At 45.1% G+C, this 23709-nt stretch overlaps 1 protein-coding gene across 1 annotated transcript in view; it reads left to right on the forward strand.

Annotated features, from left to right (window-relative positions):
* PKHD1 (PKHD1 ciliary IPT domain containing fibrocystin/polyductin) overlaps positions 1-23709 on the forward strand; it is a 1788124-nt gene that overhangs the window by 1302335 nt on the left and 462080 nt on the right. Inside the window, exons 42-43 of the mRNA XM_085609531.1 lie at positions 6313-6425; positions 23587-23692. Of these exons, the coding sequence (XP_085465657.1) occupies positions 6313-6425; positions 23587-23692 (219 nt within the window). The remainder of the gene's footprint in view (positions 1-6312; positions 6426-23586; positions 23693-23709) is intronic.

Here is a 23709-nt window from a genome sequence, read left to right on the forward strand (position 1 = left end):
GGGTTTCCAGTGCTTGGCACCGGCACTTAATTGACATCACCACAATGGTGCTGCTCATTTAATTTAGAAAGGAGCAGAACAACGGTTGTTTATGAATACAACATACATTAAAAAATACTAATACCTGACTCGCCAGCCATTCCTGTAGCTTTGGGGACCTGGAATGATCTGAACTGTCGCACTTGCAGGCGAGAGAGATGGTTAGTAGCTCTTTGGTTACCGTCATTGGCAGCGATGATGGGGCTATGGGAGGTGCAAGCTGCAGTGGCCTCCTGGTCAGGGCCCTGGCACTTATTATTTCACAAATTAAGCACTGGTGATTGCATCCAGCGATTGAAAAGATTCACTCAATCACGTGGCTAAAGACTGTATTTACAATCTGTCACAGTTTAATCTCGCCAATCCTATTGCTCCTACCTCCTCTAGGGGAATCCAATAGTCTGGCTGTTACATTTAGCTTATTTGCTACAGGGCTTAGGGATGTAGCTTCAAGGGGGTGTTTGGTGTGGTACGCCCCCCACCCTAATAAATGTATAATTTAATAAATACTTGTGTACAAGAGCTTTCAGTCAGGTATAGCAGACTGTCGGATTTCACCTGGAATTTTTAAATTCTCGCTCAGACAAAAACACAAACCTTCTCTCAACTCTGTTTTGAAGGTCTTAAAACGTGGTTATTTTACAAAATCAGCAGCAGCGCCAAGACGCGTCATGGTATTCAAGCACTATATAAAATTTAAATCATATCAAAATTAAAATTAAAATCAAATCAAAATATTGTATACCCCTTCACACTCCTCATTCCTTTCCCTTTCCACTGTCTCTTAAGCCCCCCATACGATGCTTTCTGCCGCTAAACCGGCGATAATTTTAACGCCATCCTTGATAATATGCCCGTGAAGAACTAAAAAGTAATCAAGGCAGCGTTTGCCTTTTGAAGAAATAATACCACTCAGCTTGAATTCTTAAAGAAGGCAGTGTCAAGCAGCAAATTCCCTCACCTTTTACCTCCTTAAGAGTACCCAAGCCATAGCTAATGATGCACAATCATCACAGACCCTTTGGAAAATGGAACCACAGTGTGTGACAATGAATGCCGGCAAGTAATAAGTGAGATAAACAAGACTCACTGACCACAGTGAAAGGGTAAACATCTCAAAGTATTTATTCTGAGTGTGAGTACTGTTGGCCTCTGTCTCTGAAACAGACTATTTAGCTGTTTACAAACAGTAAATGCCCAAGTTCTCCTGATGATTCCCCTAGTGGCTAAAATCGATAAGGAACTATTGCTTGATCCCAAATCAGAAAACCTCATTAGAAACTGTATCATTGTTTTTCATCTGTAAAACAGTGGGAAGGTGGAAGGATACACCAAAACAACCAACTGTATTAGGTAAGAGATTATTACTTCACTGGCTGTGATAAAACATTAGTGACAAAGTCTCCATCCAATGGCTGAAAAAGACGGGCTCAAAGAGGTAGACCCAAAGACAACTTTATGTATATTGGAAACAAAAGATCTGTTTGGCAGCTGCACTGTCAAAACTCGGACCTAAAAATCTGTGCCCGATCCAGAGGAGGTAAAGAATTATCAACTGATGGAAAAATTGATGTTATGCACTTAATTCGTATAGAGAATGGCTTCTGTGTAGCATCAGAAATACAGACACAACCTGTTGATGCTCAACAGAGAGATAGTGCTTCAGGCTGTGGAACTAAGTCTGTGATGATAGTTGAAAATATGAAAAACTCTACAAATGGGGTTTTTCTCAGAGACCTGATGCGGCTTGAATTGTCTGTCTCTCATGAAATTCTTCTGCAATGTCTTCAACTTTTCGTTTTTTTAAAAGGGAGAATGTTATTACATTGATTAAAATCCTACCTTGCAGACTTTCAAATTTAAATTCTTCTGAATTTGCATTATGACAAGTATTATAATGCGCGTTTCAACTAATGGGTTACCAAAAAAGATCCTTTGTCACGTCCTTTGATATCTCTTTGGATGACACACTTGTTGTACTAAGCCTATGCGTACTAACACTTGCAATACAGAATTGGACCAGTTTCTACTTGAAAAACAGAAAGGCCTTTAATTGTAAACAGTGTCAAGTGACATCTGGCATGAAGACCTTGGTTTCTGCTTGTATATACACTCCAAGCTTTCACCTCACTGATAAAATTATAACTGTAGTTAACATAGCATTCTACCATCTATGCTAGGGCTGTCCAGAAAGAGCTGCCTTCATTCCTGAGGAGTCTGATGTCCACTGATGAATTGTTATACCTATACATATCCTTTGTGTGTATACGGATACTTTCAAAGTATTCCATGAATCTTTCTCATCTAGACACGTCAAAATTTGATTGAGGCAATTTCCCCACCAACTTCCTCCAGGAGGTGAATAATGTTAAACATTGATTCAGTTTTCACTGGATTACAAAAATGGCCTTATCTCACGTGTAATAACTGTGTGATCTTGTCACTATTGTGGTCTGGATTACAGGAATGCCAGACTTCTCTCTACTTCAATTTTTGTGAGGTGGTACAGCATACATCTTGTGTTCAGTCAGTTCTGGCACTGTTCATCAGTATCACAGGACACATTCTATGAAACCCACCTGAGCAATGTGTCTGTGGCTGCTTCACAAATACAGAAGAGAGGATTAGAAACATAAGCAGGTACTCCAGCCAGGACGCCATGAAAAGAGTGCCGTTGATGATGACAGGATGGATCTCTTGGATATTTGATGTGACATGAGGCTCCAGCGGGCAGATTTACTATAGCCTTATATCACGCTGCAGAGGGATATACTTGCTGTTAAAGGCCCTTAACCCTAGGGAGAAGGCCTTTAACAACAGATATAAACCGAGGCAGAAGGTCTATAAGACTAATAAAACAATTCACCCTGTAAGGGTTCTACTTCTATGTGTGCTGCATTGTGGAGCCTAATATAAAAAATGTGGCACACTATATATTTATCACAAGCAGACGCCAAGTACGCTATTTCTTATACTGAGCACATGAACTCGACTCTTTTACTGAATGGAAGGATAACAATTTGGACAACTTGTATAATACGTGACCTAGGGATGTTTGCACAAACAGTTGAGCCCTGAAGAAGTCCTTGTTGGACGAAACACTTTGGCTACCGTGACCACTGTTCAATGGCATGCTTTTAAGAAGAAAATGAATAAAGAATAAATGGATACAGATATCTTCTGCACATGTGTTAGTTTCACATTGTGTGTTATGTTTCCATGAAAATTACTGCTGCAAGTGAAGTGAGATTTGTGCCGAACTCACGTGAAACTGATTTAATTTAATTAACACTGTGAGTGCTGAACCACCATCAACTGATGTAAATTCAGGAAGTTGCTTTCGTTTTGAAGTAGAGAGGGGCTGTACTTCAGGTTCATGCTCCACAAGAGAACTTCTAAACTCTGCTCAATATATTTTTGCTGATAAGCGCGGTACCTCATTGCCTCAACTCCTCTGTGTAAATTTGTCTCATATTTAAAAGTTGTGCTGTCACAGTCTTTGAAGTCCTTGAAGCTGTTTCCACTGTAAAGGGTTCAGCTACATTTTCCAAACAACTGGACTAGATGTAAATAAAATATTTATTTTACATTCTCGCTTGGGAAAATGCTAGAAAGTCATTCAGTTATTTTTCTTTCATTTTAAAAATCTTATATTAACGTGAAATCAGATGTTTGCCAACTTTACTAATTTAGGCTGTCTTAGACAAAACTGTCCCAAAAGCAGTTCTGATGACACTCAACTCCCCCAGAGCTGAAATATATATATTCATGGCTGGAGAGTTAACCTCTATGGCTCATAATCCAACACGCTGTGTCTGAACACGCGAAGATCTGGGTAATGTTAACTAATAAGCACTTAACAGCAATTAGCTACTTGGGAGTATATAGGAACACCTGGCAGAATAAATGAGAGAACTGATACCACTTATTTTTAGGTGATTTTTCCATAGAAGTCTTATACTATTTATCCCGAGGGCCCCCTGAGACATCCTGACACCCTGGCTGTAGTTGTGGTGGGAGAGAGAATCAGGTTTTACCCTGTTAGGTGGAAGGAGAACTCATCTAAATAGGGGTGCGGATAGAGAGCTGAAGAGAGAGGCCTTCACAGTAGAGGAAATGCTCTGATGTTTTGAAACATGGATTCTTTGCAATTTTTAAAGTAAAGCGATGAAGAAATACTGCAAAAGATGGTAGACCTGTGGAAAAATAGTTAAGATTGGATGTCAGAGTTTCTCCAGTCAATGGCTAGAACATAGGATATATTTAGCATCTCAACTACCACCTCCTCAGAACATTACTGGGCCTGGGAAGGCGACTCCTGAAGAGGGATACCATGCTGGAAGAAACAAGACTCATGCTGGAAGAGGACTCATGGCTCTTTCTTGAACCTGGGGAATGGAACAGCTCTGCAAGTGTCAATCGCTTGGCCTCCTTCTTGCCAGTTCCTCGGACACAAACAGCAGAAACACTCCAGATGCAAATAAGGTCCAGCTGAACACAGAAGATTAGACTCTGCAGGAGACCGGGCTAGAGAGAGACTTGTGGGCATATTTACAAGGGGATTGCACCACCGGAACATCACTTTTCTGACCTTCCGGTGGCGTAATACCCTGCACCATATTTACAAAGTGACGTTATGCCACTTTGTGCAGCTTATCGCCACTTTGTAAATATGGTATGTACAAAAACAGGTATGTTTGGATGTGCCTTTATGTGTTTATACAATTATCAATAGGAAGAGCAGAGTAGTTAGAACAATTGAGCTATGTACCTAAGATAACAAATAGTTTAAAAAGAAAAAAGAACAGTTCAGTAGATGATGCAACATTGGCTTCCATAGGTTGAGAATTCTTTTTAACTAATAACACTTTGGGCTGAAATTCCTAATTTGTTATTAATGACTATAAAAAGTTTGAGATAGGATCCATTAATAATCGACCAAGATTAATGACAGAGAAAATATTGGACTCAAATTTTTACCATGTCAGATGTAGGTTAGGGTTTAGAAACCAAGGGGCAGATCTGCAAGCCCCTTGCGACAAGTGTACGCCACCGTTGCATCACTTCTGTGCCTGGCATCTGACTTAAAATGTTATTCTAGTATCCAGTGGTAGCCAGTGTTTTTTTTCATGGTATCAGGGTTATGGGATTCAAAGCTTTTTAAACAGTTTTGAGTGTCACGGTTGAGTGTAACACAGCGTTCAAGGGAGCTAAGAACAACTGTGGACAGACAATTAATAACATATTACCAACACTGAGATGTGCTCTGACCATGTCCTGTGCAAGTGGTAGATTTCCATGCATAGTCATCTTTCTCCAAACTTGGAGCCTAATTTAAAAAAGTTTTATTCCTGGTGTGGACTGTCTCTAAGCCATGATAGTAGGCATTTACTTATGAATTGTTTTTCTAGGTTTGAGACAGTATTTTCTTACTTACAAGATTTCTAAAACGTAAGCTATGGAAAACCACAGTTTTCTGGCTGACAACAGTCCTGAGAGTTTCTTACGCCACAGAAAAAGTTCAGTAAAACAGGCCCTTGCTTCTGAAGATGGGCAGTGCATAGCTTTTAGCTTCTGGCAGCTCCCATGCAAAAAGTAAAACATGGGGTATTAGTACAAAGAAAAATGTAAAGGCATGTTGATTTTCACCAGCAAATCTTTAAATGGTTGCATCTACTCACTGACACCCTAGCACGTGATTAGTGTCTAACAGACCCACAATCCTTTTTTCCCTTTATTTCACCACTATGTAAATATTGAGTGTGTACACCTTCTCTAATCTTTTTTTTAAAATGTGATAATGGGGTGAATTAACTTGGGGAAGTATGTGAATATGCTCAAAGTTATGAAATTGTACATGTTCACTACCTCAAAAAATGTCATCTCCACACCACCTCACCCCTGAGAACAACCATGTTCAGAGCCCTAAACATAACCTAAACATAGCCACGTGACTGTACACAATTTTTCATAACTGTGGAATTTCACTAATGTGGAGCTCTTTCTGTGTTAGTATATGTTCACAGATCCGAAAATCTGAATTCACTGCTTGTAATCACAGATGGAATGTTTTAACATATACATTGAAATTAGATGCACAATTAAAGCAGGCCCCAAATGACCACAAACTATGAGTTCTGCATTTCATCTAAAAGTACCTCTTTACAGTTCATGTGAGATGACACTGAGTTAGGCCTGAGATGATCAGTACTGTATAAGTTTGAGATTCACCTAAATGATTACTGCCAAACTAAGGAAACTCATTTTCCACAGGGCAATATTGTACATGGAGCGGGGATTGGCTTCTTCTTCCACCTCTCACCAGAAGGACCATCTCAAGCTTCTTTGCAGTCCTTTAGCAGGAACACAGCCACCTACTGCACACGGTAAGACTAGATTCTCAATTAAGGTTAGTAATTATGCACTGCAACTTCAGAGAGAAAACTCAGCAGAATTTGGAAACACAGAGGATAGAAGGCAAACCCCATGCAGATGCCCCCTTTCCTTGTCAATTTTTACAAAAATGGTACAATTTGATCAACCGTTCTTTCTGTGTTTTCTGCTATTTTTCCAGCATGATACTGGACTATTTTGTAACGCTTTAGTATTGCTATTATCACACATCTACACAGAAGCTGTTATTAGAACTCCCAACTCATTGTTTTCTCAGCTCCAGCCTTAGGTTCCCTCATTGTGTGCAGGACCCACTTACGTTGGAAATGGGAATGCAAATGGGAATGTCTCTATAGACCTATCATTTTATTCATCTACATGTTCAATTCCTAGACCTTTGATGATGCAAAATTCACGTAAAATTTAACTACTGAGTCTCCTAACCCCCTCCACTGCTATTGACATGAACTCTCCATCAAAAGTGCTCATGTCTTGGCGCTATTGACGAGGAGGTAACATCAAACATCTGGCACTAGTGCAGTGGCTTCACACCCAACTGGGTTGGAGTGGTAGACTTTCCCACTCTGTCCCACAGATATGATTGTCCTGAAACTGACGCAGTTGTTTAAGGGTCACAATGATGTCAGTAGTAGGATTGGCATTCAGGAAACTGCTTCCTGGTTACCTTGCAAGCGCCGAAGGGACAGAAAATAACCCCGTTCTACACAATCCCATGGAACTGTATTGAAAAGAAGGTATCTCTGGGATCCTGAGAAACTAGAAACCAGGGATTTCTTTTCAAAAAACAACAAAGGGGTGGGTGTTACCTACCCTGGCAGAGGAACATGCCCCATACCCAGAGGGGGCTATACAGTCTTTCTGCCTCTCTCAGTAACAGTTTGGGAGGTTTGCTCTCAATTTGCCACCACGAGGGGGCAGAAAGCCCTCTAGCCACCAGAGACTTTTAATGAAAAAAAGGGCTCAGGAGTCCCACCCTGGCATATAGCTGTGGCCATGTCAAAGGCAAAACAACAGTCTTTCTGCCTTCTGAACGTAGATATGGACAGGTTGCCCCCAATCAATCCCCCAGGAGATTGGAAAGCCCAGTTCATATAAGGAGGTTCTTTCAATGACGGGTTGGGGGTGGCCCATGCCCCCACCCCAAAGGGGGCAATACAGTCTTTGAGAATGGCTTGGGATGCAGATTGGGGGCAAACCCAGGGGTCACTAGACCCGATGGAAATCATAAATGAAGGGGTGGCCCACCTTTGCATGGGGCCAAGCTCCTCCATAAAAGGGGGCAGTACAGTCTTTCTACTACCCTTGGGGGAACATATGAGATTTGCTGTGATGGGGGGATGTCCAAACCTTGGCCTTCCAAAGGGGCAGAAAGCAGGTTAGACACTAAAGATTTCAAAATTACACCAAAGCAAACAAAAGAATATGGGTGACCCACTCTGGAATTGGGATAAACTCCTTCCCCAGAATGGGAAAAAAGTATTTCTGCCACCCCTCCCGAGGGAGGTAGGAGTTGTGCTCTGATTGTGGCTTTGCCTGTAATCTTCCACTGGTTGGGATAAAAAGTCCACTACGCACCATGGATTTTAAATTTATGCAAAAAAGAGATGAGGCTTCCCACCATTGCATTGGGCCATGTCCCAACCCCAAAAGCTGGTACATGGGCGGCGGAAAGCCAAATAGACACCAGGGATTTCTAAATGGCACCAAAACAAACAGAAGAGTGGGGATTTTTACCTTGGCATTGCATTATACCTCCATCCCTGAAGAGGAAATAATGGCTTTCTGCACCCCTGGGGGCAGATAAAGGATTGTCCCCCAGTTTGTCACCTAGGGGTGTATACATCCCACTAGACACCAGGGGGAAAAAAAAGTCTAAAAACTAAAGAAGGGGTGGAGTTAGCCCATCCAAGCATCAGGCTATGCCCCACACCAAAAGAGGTGCAACCGTCTTTCTGCTCTTCTGGTAAGCAAATTGAAATTTTTATTATTTTGGATGTAGCTTTTACAAGCGAGCCAGCAGAGTGGGGGGTAAAACCAATTTCCCTCGATTTGCCATAATTAATGGTTGCATTATTCATGTAAGAGGGGGCAACCAAGAAAACCTAGCAAACCCAACATTTTTTTAAATTAGACACCTAGACCAGTCTAAGTTGATGTGACTTCCCTGGATTCCAAGACATATTCTTACCCACAATGCTCTGCACACCTCAACCTTTGCCTAAAAGAATGCATTTTCCTCATCTTTCTGTGAGGGAAAGTTTTGGAATCTGCAAGGATCCTCAAAATTCCAACGACCTATCATCCCACAGTTCTGGCAATAAAAACGTTACTCTACTTGCTTGTCTCAGCCTAGGGCATGCGACAAAATAAGCCCCACATTTTGTGTTAAAATATTACCTGATTTGACGAGGGGGTAGCTGCGTTATTTAGACCCAGGCTAAGCAGCCTCTCAGGGAAACCTACAAAACCAAACTAAGTTTGAAAACTAGAGAAATCAGGACAGTCCAGGGTGTGGGCCTTCTGTGCATCCCATGATATTTTCTTTTTCACAATGCCCATTAAACCTCAAAATTTGCCTAAAATCATTCATTTTGATCTAACTTTTATGAAGGAAAACTCCAGAAGCTACTTTGATCCACAAACTTCTCACCACCCAGTATTTCAATGCATCTACAGATAAAAATGGTACCCCACTCGTGTGGCTGAGCGTAGTGCACACAACAGGAATGAATCAACCCTGGGACCTTGCCAGGTCAATGATCTTCACATTGCCCTTGGTTTGATCTGTTTTTTTATGCCCACTAGGCCCATCCACATCAGTCAGGTACCGTATTTATTGGAAAAAGTGTGGCAACGCTGGGTAGTAGCAAATGTGTGGATCCCCACAGATTACAGAACAGTCTCTCAGAGAAATGTGTGAAAAATTGGTGTTTTTTTCTGCCAAATACTGAGGTTTGAAGTGCATTATGGGTAAGAAAGCATCATTGGATCCATGCAATGCACATCACTATGGACTCACCAAATGTTTAGGTTTGACAGGCGTTCTGGGTTTACATTTCTTTATTTTATCTCTTTTATTTGCCAGTTGTGTTTATTTTGCCTGACTGCCTTCTTGCTCTTGAGGAGGGGCTGGTCGTCAGTGCCTGCTCCTCCACCTCCCTCTTCCTGAAGCGCTATCTTACCTCTTCCTTGAACGTTAAAATGGCACTTGGGGTGTAGACATGCCACTGGCATAATGAAGGCACACAAAGGCAATCTCATCTGCACTTGTCCACGCCTGAATCCCTTGTTCTTCAATGATCCTGCCTCAGGTAAGACTCAGTTGTTCAACTGATTCCCTGTTTAATGTCAAACCTGGTACCCATTCACACAAATACATGGCTGCCTTCCCTGCCACAGGGGTTGGCTGCTACAACTGTGATTTTTCCTGTGAATTTAGACCCTCTACTCACTCATCTCGAAGGAAGATCCTCGGTTGACCTCCCCAGTTGTGCTAAGCACAGCACCTTCCACACCACAGCAACCCACCTTGACTAACCTTGGTTACCTTTACAATAATACCTGCTCATTGCAAAATATGCAATGGAAATTCAGGACCTTATAGATTCCAGGGTCCCAGACACACCTTTCCTAATGGATACTTGCCTTAATTCCTACTCCTGATCCAGCTTTGCTATTGTAGTCCCAACAGGTTACAACATTATAAGGCATGACAATACTCAAAAGACGGATGGTGGACGGCATTAATGTTTCTCTCCTTCTTAATTTGCACCATTGCCACCACAGATGCCAAATGCTGCACAGATTACCTCTTCTTTAAAATTAGTTCTATAAACTACATCATAAAGAGTGGTATCCTCACAGCCACTGCACCAGGAATGAAGCAATTCCACTGACATTGTCAATGATTTACTTCCCTCACTGTGCAGCTCCACCTGGTAGCATCTGCCCCATGCAGGTCCACTGACCCTTGTTGGTTGGTGGTTCGAGGCCCTCCTCCACCCGCAAGCTCCCGCCTCCATCTCATCTCTGGTGGTCTAGTGGGGAGCATCTTTGCTCTACTGATGGTCTGCATTCTGTCCTGGTACGTCTGCCTCTTTTTCCCTTATGTCTGCTTTGCACTCTTTTTTACTTTTTCTCTTGTTCCCTCTTTTGCAGGCTTTTTCCACTTTTCACTCACTTTTTCATGTACCGTACCCCTGTCGCTGCTTGACTCCTGTTCTCCCCTCCCTTTCAGCACTACGTTTCTCACGTCCCACCTCCCAGCTGTCCAGCCCTCCTTCTCATACTACTTAATGGCAGTCGCTGTGCGGCTGCACACACTAGGGCGTGCTGCTAATGCACCAAAGACAAGCCCGTCTGCGCCCATCTACCGATTACATTCTACTCGGTGACCTTAACTTCCAGCTGGACAACCCCAAAGACCGGAACACTGCATCCCTTCTGGAGAACCTCACCAACATCGGACTCACGCAGCTAGTCTCCTCTCCGACCCACGCAGCAGGACAAACACTCAACCTCGTCTTCTCTGCCAACGATAACATCACCTACAGCCACACCTCGGAACTCCTCTGGACCGACCACCACTGCGTACATCTCGCCTTCACCAAACCCACAGTACACCACCGCGCCCCTGCCACAACTGGAACGAGGAAAAGACACACAATTGATGGATGGAATGCAGAACAAATCAAAACATTCACCCAAAGTCAAGAGATCTGGGTTAAATCCATCATTCTTTTGCTCATCATGCCACCCCAGTTTAGACCTGGCCATATGCAAATCAGTCTTGACCCTGTGCCAAATGGGAACAGTCCAGCCCGAACTGCCAAGCCAGGTCTTCCATGGACAGGAAACAAGCATCCTAGGACCGGTTTCGGGGTTTCACCCCTCATCAGCCAGATAGCTTGAATCCAGTGGCAAAGTGAGCCAGGGATCCACGTTTGGGCATACCCTGCGCACTTAAGGCGAGGAAGCAAAAGACACACAATTGATGGACGGAATGCAGGGCAAATCAAAACATTCCCCCCCAGGCAAGAGATCTGGGTTAAATCCATCATTCTTTTGCTCACTATGCCACCCCAGTTTAGACCTAGCCATGTGCAAATCAGCCTTGCACCTGTGCCTCATGGGAACAGTCCAGCCCAAACTGCCAAGCCAGGTTTTCCCCGGACCGGAAACAAGCATCCTAGGACCGGTTTTGGGGTTCATGGGCAACTGGAACAAGGTCACTGAAGAACATCTCACCACCTTCCTCAGCACAACCACACCTCCGACATCCATAGATGCCGATATCTCAGCACTCAACCTCCACCGATGGATCTCTAACTGTTCCAACGCGCTGTCGCCCCTCAAAAAAGCACCCAGCAAGCGACATTCCAAGAAAGCCATTTTGTTCATTGCCACCCTCCAGGAGTCCAAACCCACCTGTTGACAGCTGGAGAAGAGATGGAGGAATGACAAAAACCTGGATGCCCACGCAGCCTTCAATGCCGCCGTCACCACACACCACATCCTCCTCAAAATCACAGAGAAAACATCCCTCCAAGACAGAATCAACGCCAACGCACACAACAGCAAAGAACTCGTTGCCATAGTCAAGGAGTTCGCCAAACCAAACAGCAAAACCACAGAAGTTCCACACTCCCAAGACCTCTGCAACAAACTCATCACCTACTCCACCACAAGATCAAGCAGCTCTGCAACAGCTTCAACACCCAAGACTCACCCATCTCCACCCTCAGCAGATCCTGCTCAACTAGACCCTGCTCACCATGGACGACACTCTCAAGACCCTGAAGAACATTCACTTCGGAGTACCCTAGGACCCATGCCCACACCACATCTTCCACAGAGCCACTATCGCCCCGAACTGCACCGCACCATCAACGGCTTCATCGAGACTGCCACCTTCCCCAACGACTGGAAACACGCCGAGATCAACCCCCTGCTGAAGAAACCGACTGCCAACCTGACAGACCTCAAGAATTTTGGACCATCTCCCTGCTCCCCTTCTTAGCTAAGTTCATCAAGAAGGCCATCAGTGCCCAACTCTCCGAGTTCATCGAAGTCAACCACATCCTGGACTCCTCTCTATCCAGCTTCTGAAGCAACAACAGCACCAAGACCGACCTACTTGCTGCCACCGATAAAATCCGCTACCTCCTTGACAGGGTAGAAATAGCAGACCTCATCCTCCTGAACCTCTCGGACACCTTCGACACTGTCTCCCACCACACCCTAAGCATGAGACTCCATGATGCCAGTATCCGCGACAAAGCCCTGGACTGGATCTGTTCCTTCATCACTGGTAGAACACAGCAAGTCAGAATACCACTGTTCCTCTCAGAACCCGCAGAGATCGGCTGCGGAGTCCTCCAGGGCTCTTCCTGAGCCCCACCCACTTCAAAGTCGACCTGGCCTCGCTCGCAGCCATAAGAGGGGAAAAAAGAGCTAGAAGCAAGTGTAAAATAATCAAAAATTACAAATTTCAGGACAACATAACAATAATAATACATAAAACATTGTGCATTATTATAAGATGATGACCATGACCATGTTGAATTATTTTTTATCAAAACCTTTTTATTGTAGTTTAAAGTTATTTAATTTATTGTGTTTAAATATCAAAACATTATATTCAACTTATGATAAATTATTAATATTGTCAAAACATAGAGAACAGTACAACACAATCATGTATCCATAGGGAAACAGTGCAATTGATCTACATAAGTAATCAGATAATTTATTTAATTGCACGTTATGTACAGAAGGGAGATCCCGATAGACCATAACCAATGGGAAGGCTGGCGGTAGATGGAAGCTATGCACGTTTTGGCTGAGGTGCCTTCATCAAGGGACCGTCTCAACTTTCCTCATTTCTATATCAGCAGCGAGCTGATCGAGATATAGCCATGAGTTTACTGTCTCAGTAGTTTGTTGGGTGTTTCAGATTTGGTAGAACCTGTGTCATATAAAATATCCAAGTCTTCCATGAAACAGGTTATTTTTTGACTTCGGTACGCTTTTCTGAAAACACTGTGAAGTGTCTAGTATTCAGAGTCCTTAGTTTTTTATTTGTTTATTTATTTATTCAATTTAATAAGGCTCTTAAGTGCGTACTGAAATTACACGGGATGTAGTTCCCTTGATCTTCATTGTCGGCTCCTAATTATGCCACGCTGTGTGGATGTCTGCATCTCACAGTAACCAATCACTGCCATAGTCAGGAACCCCGGGCTCAACATCGTATCCTATGCTGATGACACCCAGCAGATCCTCTCCCTCACCAATGAGCCCACAATCTCCAGAAACAACTTCCACAATGGGATGAATGCTGCCGCCACCTGGATGAGAGACAGCTGCCTCAAGCTCAACTCAGACAAGACTAAAGTCTTCATCCTCGGGCCCAACACCTTCTCTTGCGAAAACTCCTGGCGGTCTGCCATGTTAGGAACCTCCGACTCACCCACGGACCACGCACGAAACCTCGGCATCATACCGAGCTCCTCTCTCACTATGAAGCACTACATCACACCGCCTCCTCATCATGCTTCTACACTCATCGCCTGCTTCAAAAGACCTTCAGATGGATCCCCACTAAGGCCAGCAAGACGGTCACCCACACACTTATCAGCAGCAGGCTCGACTACAGCAATGCACTCTACGCAGCCGTCACCCAGAAATTCCTCAGGAAACTAAAGAACGTTCAAAACACTGCAGCCAGACTGGCCCTCAACATCCCCCACCACAGCCACCGAACACCTACGCGAACTCCACTGGCTCCCAGTCAATAAAAGATTCACCTTCAAGCTCCTCACACACACCAACAAAGCCCTCCAGGATGCTGGACCAGCATACCTGAACCACTGCCTCTCATTTCACGTACCCACCAGAGGCCTCCGCTCTGCCCCAACTGGACCTTGCCACCATCCCTCAGGTCCGCAAGACCAGGAATGGAGAAAGATACTTTTTCTATCTTGCCACAAAAAACCTGGAACAACCTACCTCGCCACCTCAGGCTATCCCCGTTGCTGACCCACATCATGAAGGATCTTAAGACCTGGCTCTTTGACTGAACCGCAGTGCTCAGTCGGACCTGCAGCCCCAGTGCCTTGAGACACTCTTGGGTGAGTAGTTGCGCTTAACAAGTACTGATTGATTGAATGATTGTTTGACCTATTGCCCCCTGGCTCCAGAAAAAAAATATGGTGCTTATTTCTGGTCAATTTTATTTTCCATTACAGGACACCATAAGCAATGACTCTAATAATGTACTGCACAACCTTAAAGTCCTAGGCTTACACCACTTAGCTCGCCACTATTCTTCAGTCTTGACCACATCAGGACAGAGCCCCACCTCCTCCAAACCTTGTTTGACCACCATCTGATCGCTTTCTGCTTCTCAATTCCTTTGACTGAGCCCATTGAACCATCCTAACCCTCATAACACCAAGACATGCTCCTGGAAAGTAGCCACAGGAAAGAAATGGGAATCAGAACTCATCAAATACCCCAACATCTTGAGACCGACATTGTAACTCACACCAGCAATTTAAGCACTGGCTTGCCAATATGGCCAACTCCCTTGCCCCCTTAAGAAACCACCAGACATCCCAGAGGACCCCACGAGAGAACTGGTACACTACGGACCTGAGGCTGCTCAAGCGCTATTCCAAACCGCTGGAGCGCCGGTGGAGACGCTTCTACATAGATCCAGACAGGAGCTGATATATTCAACTCTATACAAAACTTCTGGACACTTTCAATTTGCTAGGCAGATTTCCCTGGTTGCACATATCTGGAGAGCTCCAGCTTTACTAGAGAAATCTTTACCACTGTGAAGTAATTCCCACGGGCACATGCTAATACCTAAAACATTGCACCATAACTCAGCCTAGGCGCAGAACTGTTTAACTATTTTAACAATGAAATCAAGGTAATCTGTGAAAATATTCAGCTCTAACCTTCTCACTGGGCTCACTAGAATGTATCATTCCCTCATCCACTCCCACATTAGGGGCATCCCTGCCCCTCCTCTCTCCAACAAACAAAGAGGAAGTCACCAAAACTAACCATCTATGTTCTCTCTGTTGGCTCCTCATCCACAAACTTGCTCTCTTCAAACTTCTCTCTCATATTTAAGGACTCTCCAGAACTGACATACCCAATATCTCATCAACAGAAGCTACTTTCATATTAAACCCTGACATCTCAGCTCTTCATCTCTCTTTCTTGCCTACACCCCATGCATCCTACATACTGGAACTGGGGGCAGACCCTCCTCCCTAGTCCCTGATGCCCTAAACAAACTCTCTTTGACACTTCACTGTGCCAGTTCGCTACTCGATTTTAGGAAGGAGCTGAAAACAATTCTGCTGTTTTGACCCCCTAGCTTTCCTGTTTTTTTCTCCAGACAATTCAGACCTCAGATCCAGTGCCTAGTTACCCTTGTTGGGTGATAGATGCACCCATAAAAGTCCATATAACATAACCACATAGGTTTAATTCAAGGCACTGTATATGGAACCCCTCTCTTGTGGTTTGATGACCTGCTCTTTTTAGAACCTATTTGGCACAGCTTTAATTTTGAAAACATCTCCAGTCCTATGACGCACAGCATAGATTTTCAGAACCCCTCTCAAGTGAAATGATGCATAGCTCTGCTTCTGAATCCCCTCTCTAGTGGAATGATGCATAGCTCTGCTTTGAAACCCCTCTCCAACAGAATGATGCATAGGTCTGCTTATGAAACCCCTCTCCAGTGGAGTGATACATAGTTCTGCTTTTGAAGCCCCTCGCCAGTGGAGTGGTGCATAACTCTGCTTTGAAACCCCTTCTCAGTGGAATGATGCATAACGGTGCTTTTAGAACCTCTCTCCAATGGAATGATGCATAGGTCTTCTTTTGAAGCCCCTCTCCAATGGAATGATGCATAGGTCTTCTTTTGAAGCCGCTCTCCAGTGGAGTGGTGCATAGCTCTGCTTTTGAAAACCCTCTCTAGTGGAATGATGCACAGCTCTGCTTTTGATTGAAGCCCTTTTCCAGTGGAATAATGCATAGTTCTGGGTTGAAACCCCATCTCACTAGGCCGCCGACCCCACTGACCCTGACTCCGCCGCCCGCAACCTCAGACAATGGAATGACGACTGCGCCAACACCCTCGCCCCAATCAAGAAAGCCTCCAACAGACACACCAGCAAGAAAACCAGCTGGTTCACTGAAGACCTCCAGGTCTCCAAGCAAACCTGCCGAAAGCTAAAGAAGAAATGGCACCGTGAACAGATACCGGACAGTTACGCAGCCCACAAGAACGCCACCCGCAGACACCTTCACCTCATCAGATCCGCCAAAAGGGCCTCCTTCAAAGACCGCCTAGACAACAATGCACACAACAGTAAAGAGCTCTTCAACATCGTGAAGGAACTCTCCAACCCCAGCTCCAACACCAATGACATCCCACCTTCGCAAGATCTGTGCGACTCCCTTGCCACCTTCTTCCATCGCAAGATCACAGACATCCACAACAGCATTAACGCCATGACCGTCCCAACAACCACTGAGACCTCTATCCACACCGACCCCCTGCTCTCCTGGACCAACGTAAATGACGACGACACCATCAAAATCATGAACACCATCCACTCCGGATCTCCGTCAGACCCATACCCTCACCACATCTTCAAGAAAGCCAGCACCACCATCGCACCCCACCTCTGGAAAGCCATCAACATCTCCTTCGAGACAGCGACCTTCCCAAAGAGCTGGAAGCACGCCGAAATCAACGCCTTACTCAAAAAACCCAAGGCTGACCCCAAGGACCTCAAGAACTTCCGGCCCATCTCCCTGCTCCCGTCCCCGGCGAAGGTCATCGAGAAGACCGTCAACAGACAACTGACCCGCTACCTCGAGGAGAACAGCATCCTGGACCCGTCCCAATCTGGATTCCGCAGTAACCACAGTACCGAAACTGCCCTCATCGCCGCCACCGATGACATCAGGGCCCTGCTGGACAACGGAGAAATCGCGGCCCTCATCCTCCTGGACCTGTAAGCCACCTTCGAAACGGTCTGCCACCGCACCCTACGCACACGCCTCCATGACGCTGGGATCTGAGACAAGGCTCTGGACTGGACCACCTCCTTCCTCTCCGGTAGAACCCAGAGCGTCTGCCTCCCCCCTTTCCGCCCCGAAGCCACCGAGATCATCCCTCAGCCCGACATTATTCAACATCAACATGGCACCGCTCGCCCACGTCGCCCGACTGCACGACCTCAACATCATCTCCTACGCCGACGACACCCAGCTGATCCTCTCCCTCACCAAGGACCCCCTCACCACCAAAACCAACCTCCACGAAGGATTGAAAGCCGTCGCCGAGTGGATGAAGAACAGCCGACTGAAGCTAAACTCGGACAAGACGGAAGTCCTCATCCTCGGCTCCACCCCCTCGGCCTGGGACGACTCCTGGTGGCCGACCCCACTGGGAACATCTCTAACACCCACCGACCACGCACGCAAACTAGGGTTCATCCTAGTCTCCACTCTCTCCATGACAAAGCAGGTCAATGCCGTCTCATCCTCCTTCTCCAACACCCTCCGCATGCTCCGCAAGATCTACAGGTGGATCCCCACCAAAACAAGAAGAACGGTCACCCAGACCCTCGTCAGCAGCAGGTTGGGACTACGGAAACGCCCTCTACGCAGGAGCCTCGGCCAAACTCCTGAAACGACTTCAACGCATCAAAAACGCCGCTGTACGCCTGATCCTCGACATCCCTCGCCGCAACCACATCACACCCCACCTGAGAGACCTGCACTGGCTCCCTGTCAACAAGAGGATCACCTTCAAGCTCCTCACCCACGCACACAAGGCACTCCACAACACCGGACCAGCATTCCTCAACAGACGACTCAGCTTCTACACCCCCAACCGCCAGCTCCGCTCCGCTGACCTCACCCCGCCACAGTCCCCCGCATCCGAAGAGCGACCTCCGGCGGCAGATCGTTCTCCCACCTCGCCGCCAAGACCTGGAACACCCTCCCCATCCTCCTACGGCAGACCCAGGACCTGCTTACCTTCAGAAAACTCCTCAAGACCTGGCTATTCAACCAGTAGCAGCATCTTTGCCCCCAGCGCCTTGAGACCCTCACGGGTAAGTAGTGCACTTTACAAATGTTCTGATTGATTGATTGATTGACTAGGCTGATCTGATGCATAGCTCTGCTTTTGAAACCAGTCTAGCTGAATAATGTATAGCCCTGCTTTTAGAACCCCTCTCAAATGGAATGATGCATAGCTCTGCTTTTGAAGTCCCTATGCAGTGAAGTGGTGCATTGCTCTGCTTTGGAAGCCTCTCTGCAATGGAAAGATGCACACGGCTGCTTTGAAAATCCTTCTCCAGTGGAATGATGCATAGCTCTTCTTTAAGAACCTCTCTCCAGTGATATGATGCATAGCTCTGCTTTTGAAGCCCCTCTCCAGTGGAATGATGCATAGCTCTTCTTTAAGAACCTCTCTCCAGTGATATGATGCATAGCTCTGCTTTTGAAGCCCCTCTCCAGTGGAATGATGCATAGCTCTTCTTTAAGAACCTCTCTCCAGTGATATGATGCATAGCTCTGCTTTTGAAGCCCCTCTCCAGTGGAATGATGCATAGCTCTTCTTTAAGAACCTCTCTCCAGTGATATGATGCATAGCTCTGCTTTTGAAGCCCCTCTCCAGTGGAATGATGCATAGCTCTTCTTTAAGAACCTCTCTCCAGTGATATGATGCATAGCTCTGCTTTTGAAGCCCCTCTCCAGTGATATGATGCATAGCTCTTCTTTAAGAACCTCTCTCCAGTGATATGATGCATAGCTCTGCTTTTGAAGCCCCTCTCCAGTGGAATGATGCATAGCTCTTCTTTAAGAACCTCTCTCCAGTGATATGATGCATAGCTCTGCTTTTGAAGCCCCTCTCCAGTGGAATGATGCATAGCTCTTCTTTAAGAACCTCTCTCCAGTGATATGATGCATAGCTCTGCTTTTGAAGCCCCTCTCCAGTGGAATGATGCATAGCTCTTCTTTAAGAACCTCTCTCCAGTGATATGATGCATAGCTCTGCTTTTGAAGCCCCTCTCCAGTGGAATGATGCATAGCTCTTCTTTAAGAACCTCTCTCCAGTGATATGATGCATAGCTCTGCTTTTGAAGCCCCTCTCCAGTGGAATGATGCATAGCTCTTCTTTAAGAACCTCTCTCCAGTGATATGATGCATAGCTCTGCTTTTGAAGCCCCTCTCCAGTGGAATGATGCATAGCTCTTCTTTAAGAACCTCTCTCCAGTGATATGATGCATAGCTCTGCTTTTGAAGCCCCTCTCCAGTGATATGATGCATAGCTCTTCTTTAAGAACCTCTCTCCAGTGATATGATGCATAGCTCTGCTTTTGAAGCCCCTCTCCAGTGGAATGATGCATAGCTCTTCTTTAAGAACCTCTCTCCAGTGATATGATGCATAGCTCTGCTTTTGAAGCCCCTCTCCAGTGGAATGATGCATAGCTCTTCTTTAAGAACCTCTCTCCAGTGATATGATGCATAGCTCTGCTTTTGAAGCCCCTCTCCAGTGGAATGATGCATAGCTCTTCTTTAAGAACCTCTCTCCAGTGATATGATGCATAGCTCTGCTTTTGAAGCCCCTCTCCAGTGGAATGATGCATAGCTCTTCTTTAAGAACCTCTCTCCAGTGATATGATGCATAGCTCTGCTTTTGAAGCCCCTCTCCAGTGGAATGATGCATAGCTCTTCTTTAAGAACCTCTCTCCAGTGATATGATGCATAGCTCTGCTTTTGAAGCCCCTCTCCAGTGATATGATACATAGCTCTTCTTTAAGAACCTCTCTCCAGTGATATGATACATAGATCTGCTTTTGAAGCCCCTCTCCAGTGGTATGATGCATAGCTCTATTTCTGGAAACCTTCTCAAGTGACGTGAAGCACGGGTGTTGGGGGCATTAGTCACCTGGGACAGTCATCTCAGAGGACTGTGCCTGCTAGAATGTGTTGAGGATCCTATCGCTGGCCCGAGGTTCTAGAGAGGGGGAGGGGGGGGGGGTGAATGACAGCTGGCTGGGACTGGAGGGAGCTGTCAGTGGTGTTACATGAATTCTGCAATTACCACTTCAACTATCGCCCTTCACCATGTGGTGCTTAACATAACGGGTCTGTTTTGGAGTTTACGATGCAGAGGTCTGTTTGAAAGTACTCGGTGCTGGCATGATGCAAGGTATTCAATAATCTCCCGTGGTAGGATATGCAGCTTTTTTGGACTGTGAGATCTGGACTGCTCTGTCTTGAACTGCTCTTCCTTGGACTATCATGTCCTCTCTATCCGTCATCGATGCCGCAGCCCTTCTTTTGTGTTAGTGAAGCATCCACATATTTGCTTTTGAAAATGTGCTCAACCTAACAATAATTTAATACATAATCTCAACAAAAAAATAATTTACCTACCATTTATATAGCATATACACTTCAAGAACGTTTTCTGTTGGGTTTCAGTAATCTTGAAAATTATTATCATTGAATTCAGTGGGACCATTCTATCTACCTTGGAAGGATAAAGGCCCTGTCGGAATCGGAAACTGTTGCATAGAGGTTAAATATACTGTGTATCCCTACAGCAGTTGCGTTAGACTACTAGACTATTTTAGAGACACATTAAACTAGTGGTGTAGCTAGGGGGCCGGGGGCCGGTGCGCCCCGGGTGTCACTTTTTAGGGGCACTGGTGAGCCGTAAGTGCAAGGTAAGTTTTTTTTATGTGCTCTCATCTGCAAACCGCTTAGTGCAGGCCCTTGTTCAAGGCCAAGTAACAGTCGTGGACCTGGAAGATTAGACTCAGCTTGTTTCAGAAACCTTGCACCGGTCGCACATAATATGCATTTGTTTTCAGATCTGCGGCAAAATAGGCCAGATGTCCAAGATCATTAACCACCGATGTTAATAATTAGACATCTCGGGCAGATTTACAAGCCCCTTGCGCCTCCTTGCGTTGCCATTGCGTCACTTTTTTTAAAAATACCTGTGCAAAGAGCGTGTACTTTGCAGATCACAAAGGGGCATATCAGCAACAACCGGCGATAATTATCGCTCAGCGCTCTTAGCGTGAGGATAATTATCGCCGGGTAACGTGGATTTTTATCGCTGAGATAGCGTGCTATTAGCAACGCTTATCTCCTCAGCGATAAAAATCCTCATGCTAACTGCCTAACGTGAGATTATCGCTGGAAACCCAGCGATAATCTCACGTTAGCTTGTTGATAGGGACTCACAAACTTAGCCATGATATCCACCTTCCATAGGATATCATGGCTAAGTCAGTCCTAAGTCAGTCCTGAAGCAGGCGTAAGGAATCTAGCGATAACAGGGGTTATCGCTACTTTTCCTGACGCTATGCTTCATAGCGTGGGGCTTGATGATAGGAGAAATGTCGCTTAGCGACATTTCTCCTGTCATGTCAGGTCAGGAACGCCCACTTTGCATCTCATTAGAGATGCAAAGCTGAGCGTTAGGAATCCCCACGCTACAGCAAGGTTTCACGCGTTAGCGTGACCTTGCTAAATTTTCGGCCGAAAGCGGCCGCTAAAGCGGCGATAATTTATTATCCCCTCCTTGTAAATATGCCCCAAAGTGCTTATAATGAAAATAGGTCAGTGGGTTACTGCTTTTGTTGGAAAGCCCCTTTTGTTACTTGCAGGTTATAAGTTAAAGACCGAATATAGAACAGTGAGCTATTAACTGTTCTCAAAGAGCTGCATGCAACCTGCAAGCTATAGATTAGAGTGTTATGGTTTTCCCACAAGCTTTCATTCTCCTAATGTTGCAAAAAGGATTCATTTGGGTAAAAATCAATTCTTATTATTAAACAGAACCCCCAACCATGGTATTACATTTTAAATTCTGAGTGTGTGCTTTTCTAGACCAAGCACTCATAAACTGTACTGGCGACTGGAATTATGCAGTAGAGGAGAGCTAAATGATGTGGCAGGGTTGAGTAAATTATGCAGCAAGAAAAGGTAAGTTATGCTGCATAACGTTGCACTTTTCTGATAGTATTACTTCATTATTTTGTAGTTTTTAACGCTTGTTAACACTGTTTTAGCGTTGAGTGAACCTCATTAGTACCAGATTAGCACCCAACTATAGCAATAAGCAACACAAAGATAACCAGTCAAGCTTTGCAAAGGACCTTTCACTGGGAGTCAACATGTCATTGCATTTTTAGTAACTTTTCAACAGTTTGAACTCGAAACAATTTTTTTTGTGCAAATCCGTACATTAGACAGCAGATGATAGATTATGTGGTAAATGCAGTAAATCTATAATAATGCACAAATCGCCACGGCCGCACAATCGCATAACCTCAGTGGCCTTGACTATACTGCATATGGATAACATGTGACTCCTACACCTTGTAGTCCTCTGTCATATGTAACATTTCCTGTACACTGATTTATACATATGTGATTGATTGACTCTATATAATGTGTGTGTGATGTAAAGCACTCTGACACTCTACACTGGTATGAGTGGGGTCATAAAACGAATTAAATGGATCTGAGAGAGAGTTATGGAGACTTGTGGGGCACTGTTAAAGGGTGGTGGTGAAGGAACCCGTGGCAAAGACGGGCATTGGGGGAACCAACAAACATTGCCACACCGGGCACCGCCAGCGCTAAAACCGGCCCTGCTTTCTGGTGGACTAAGGCCGTGTCCTCCTCCACGCTTACCAGCGAGAACGGGCTGCCATCTAATGAGGCTGCAACAGTTATATCGGAGAATTTGGTGTTAAAGTGGACAAAAAGTTGAAACACATCGTACAACATGTACCGCATGATATACCACATTTGAGCGCTCTGCTACCACCAGTTTTTTACTGGTTTTCGGTCCCACAATTTTCATGATTAAAAAATCCCAAAATATGTGTCAGTGGCCCAAATGCACAGTAACTCTTTTATTGTGCATTTCTCTATGAGGACATAATGTAATTAAATTAAGGGATGTGATATTTTCTTTCCAAAAAGTATAGGTTGTAAACACAGTCTATTAGTTTCATGCCACAGGTTCACTTTTTTATTTTTTGTTCTCAACAGAAGTGCCCTAAAGGTCTATCCTGAATATTGTCCTAATAGTACAAGGGAGACCGCCATGGCTGTCTTTCAGAGTTTAACAGCCTGGAGGTGCCGAGGAGGCGTTGAGGTAGGTGTACCCGCAAC

Source organism: Triturus cristatus, chromosome 6 (genome assembly GCF_964204655.1).
Source record: "Triturus cristatus chromosome 6, aTriCri1.1, whole genome shotgun sequence".
Classification (NCBI taxonomy): domain Eukaryota; kingdom Metazoa; phylum Chordata; class Amphibia; order Caudata; family Salamandridae; genus Triturus; species Triturus cristatus.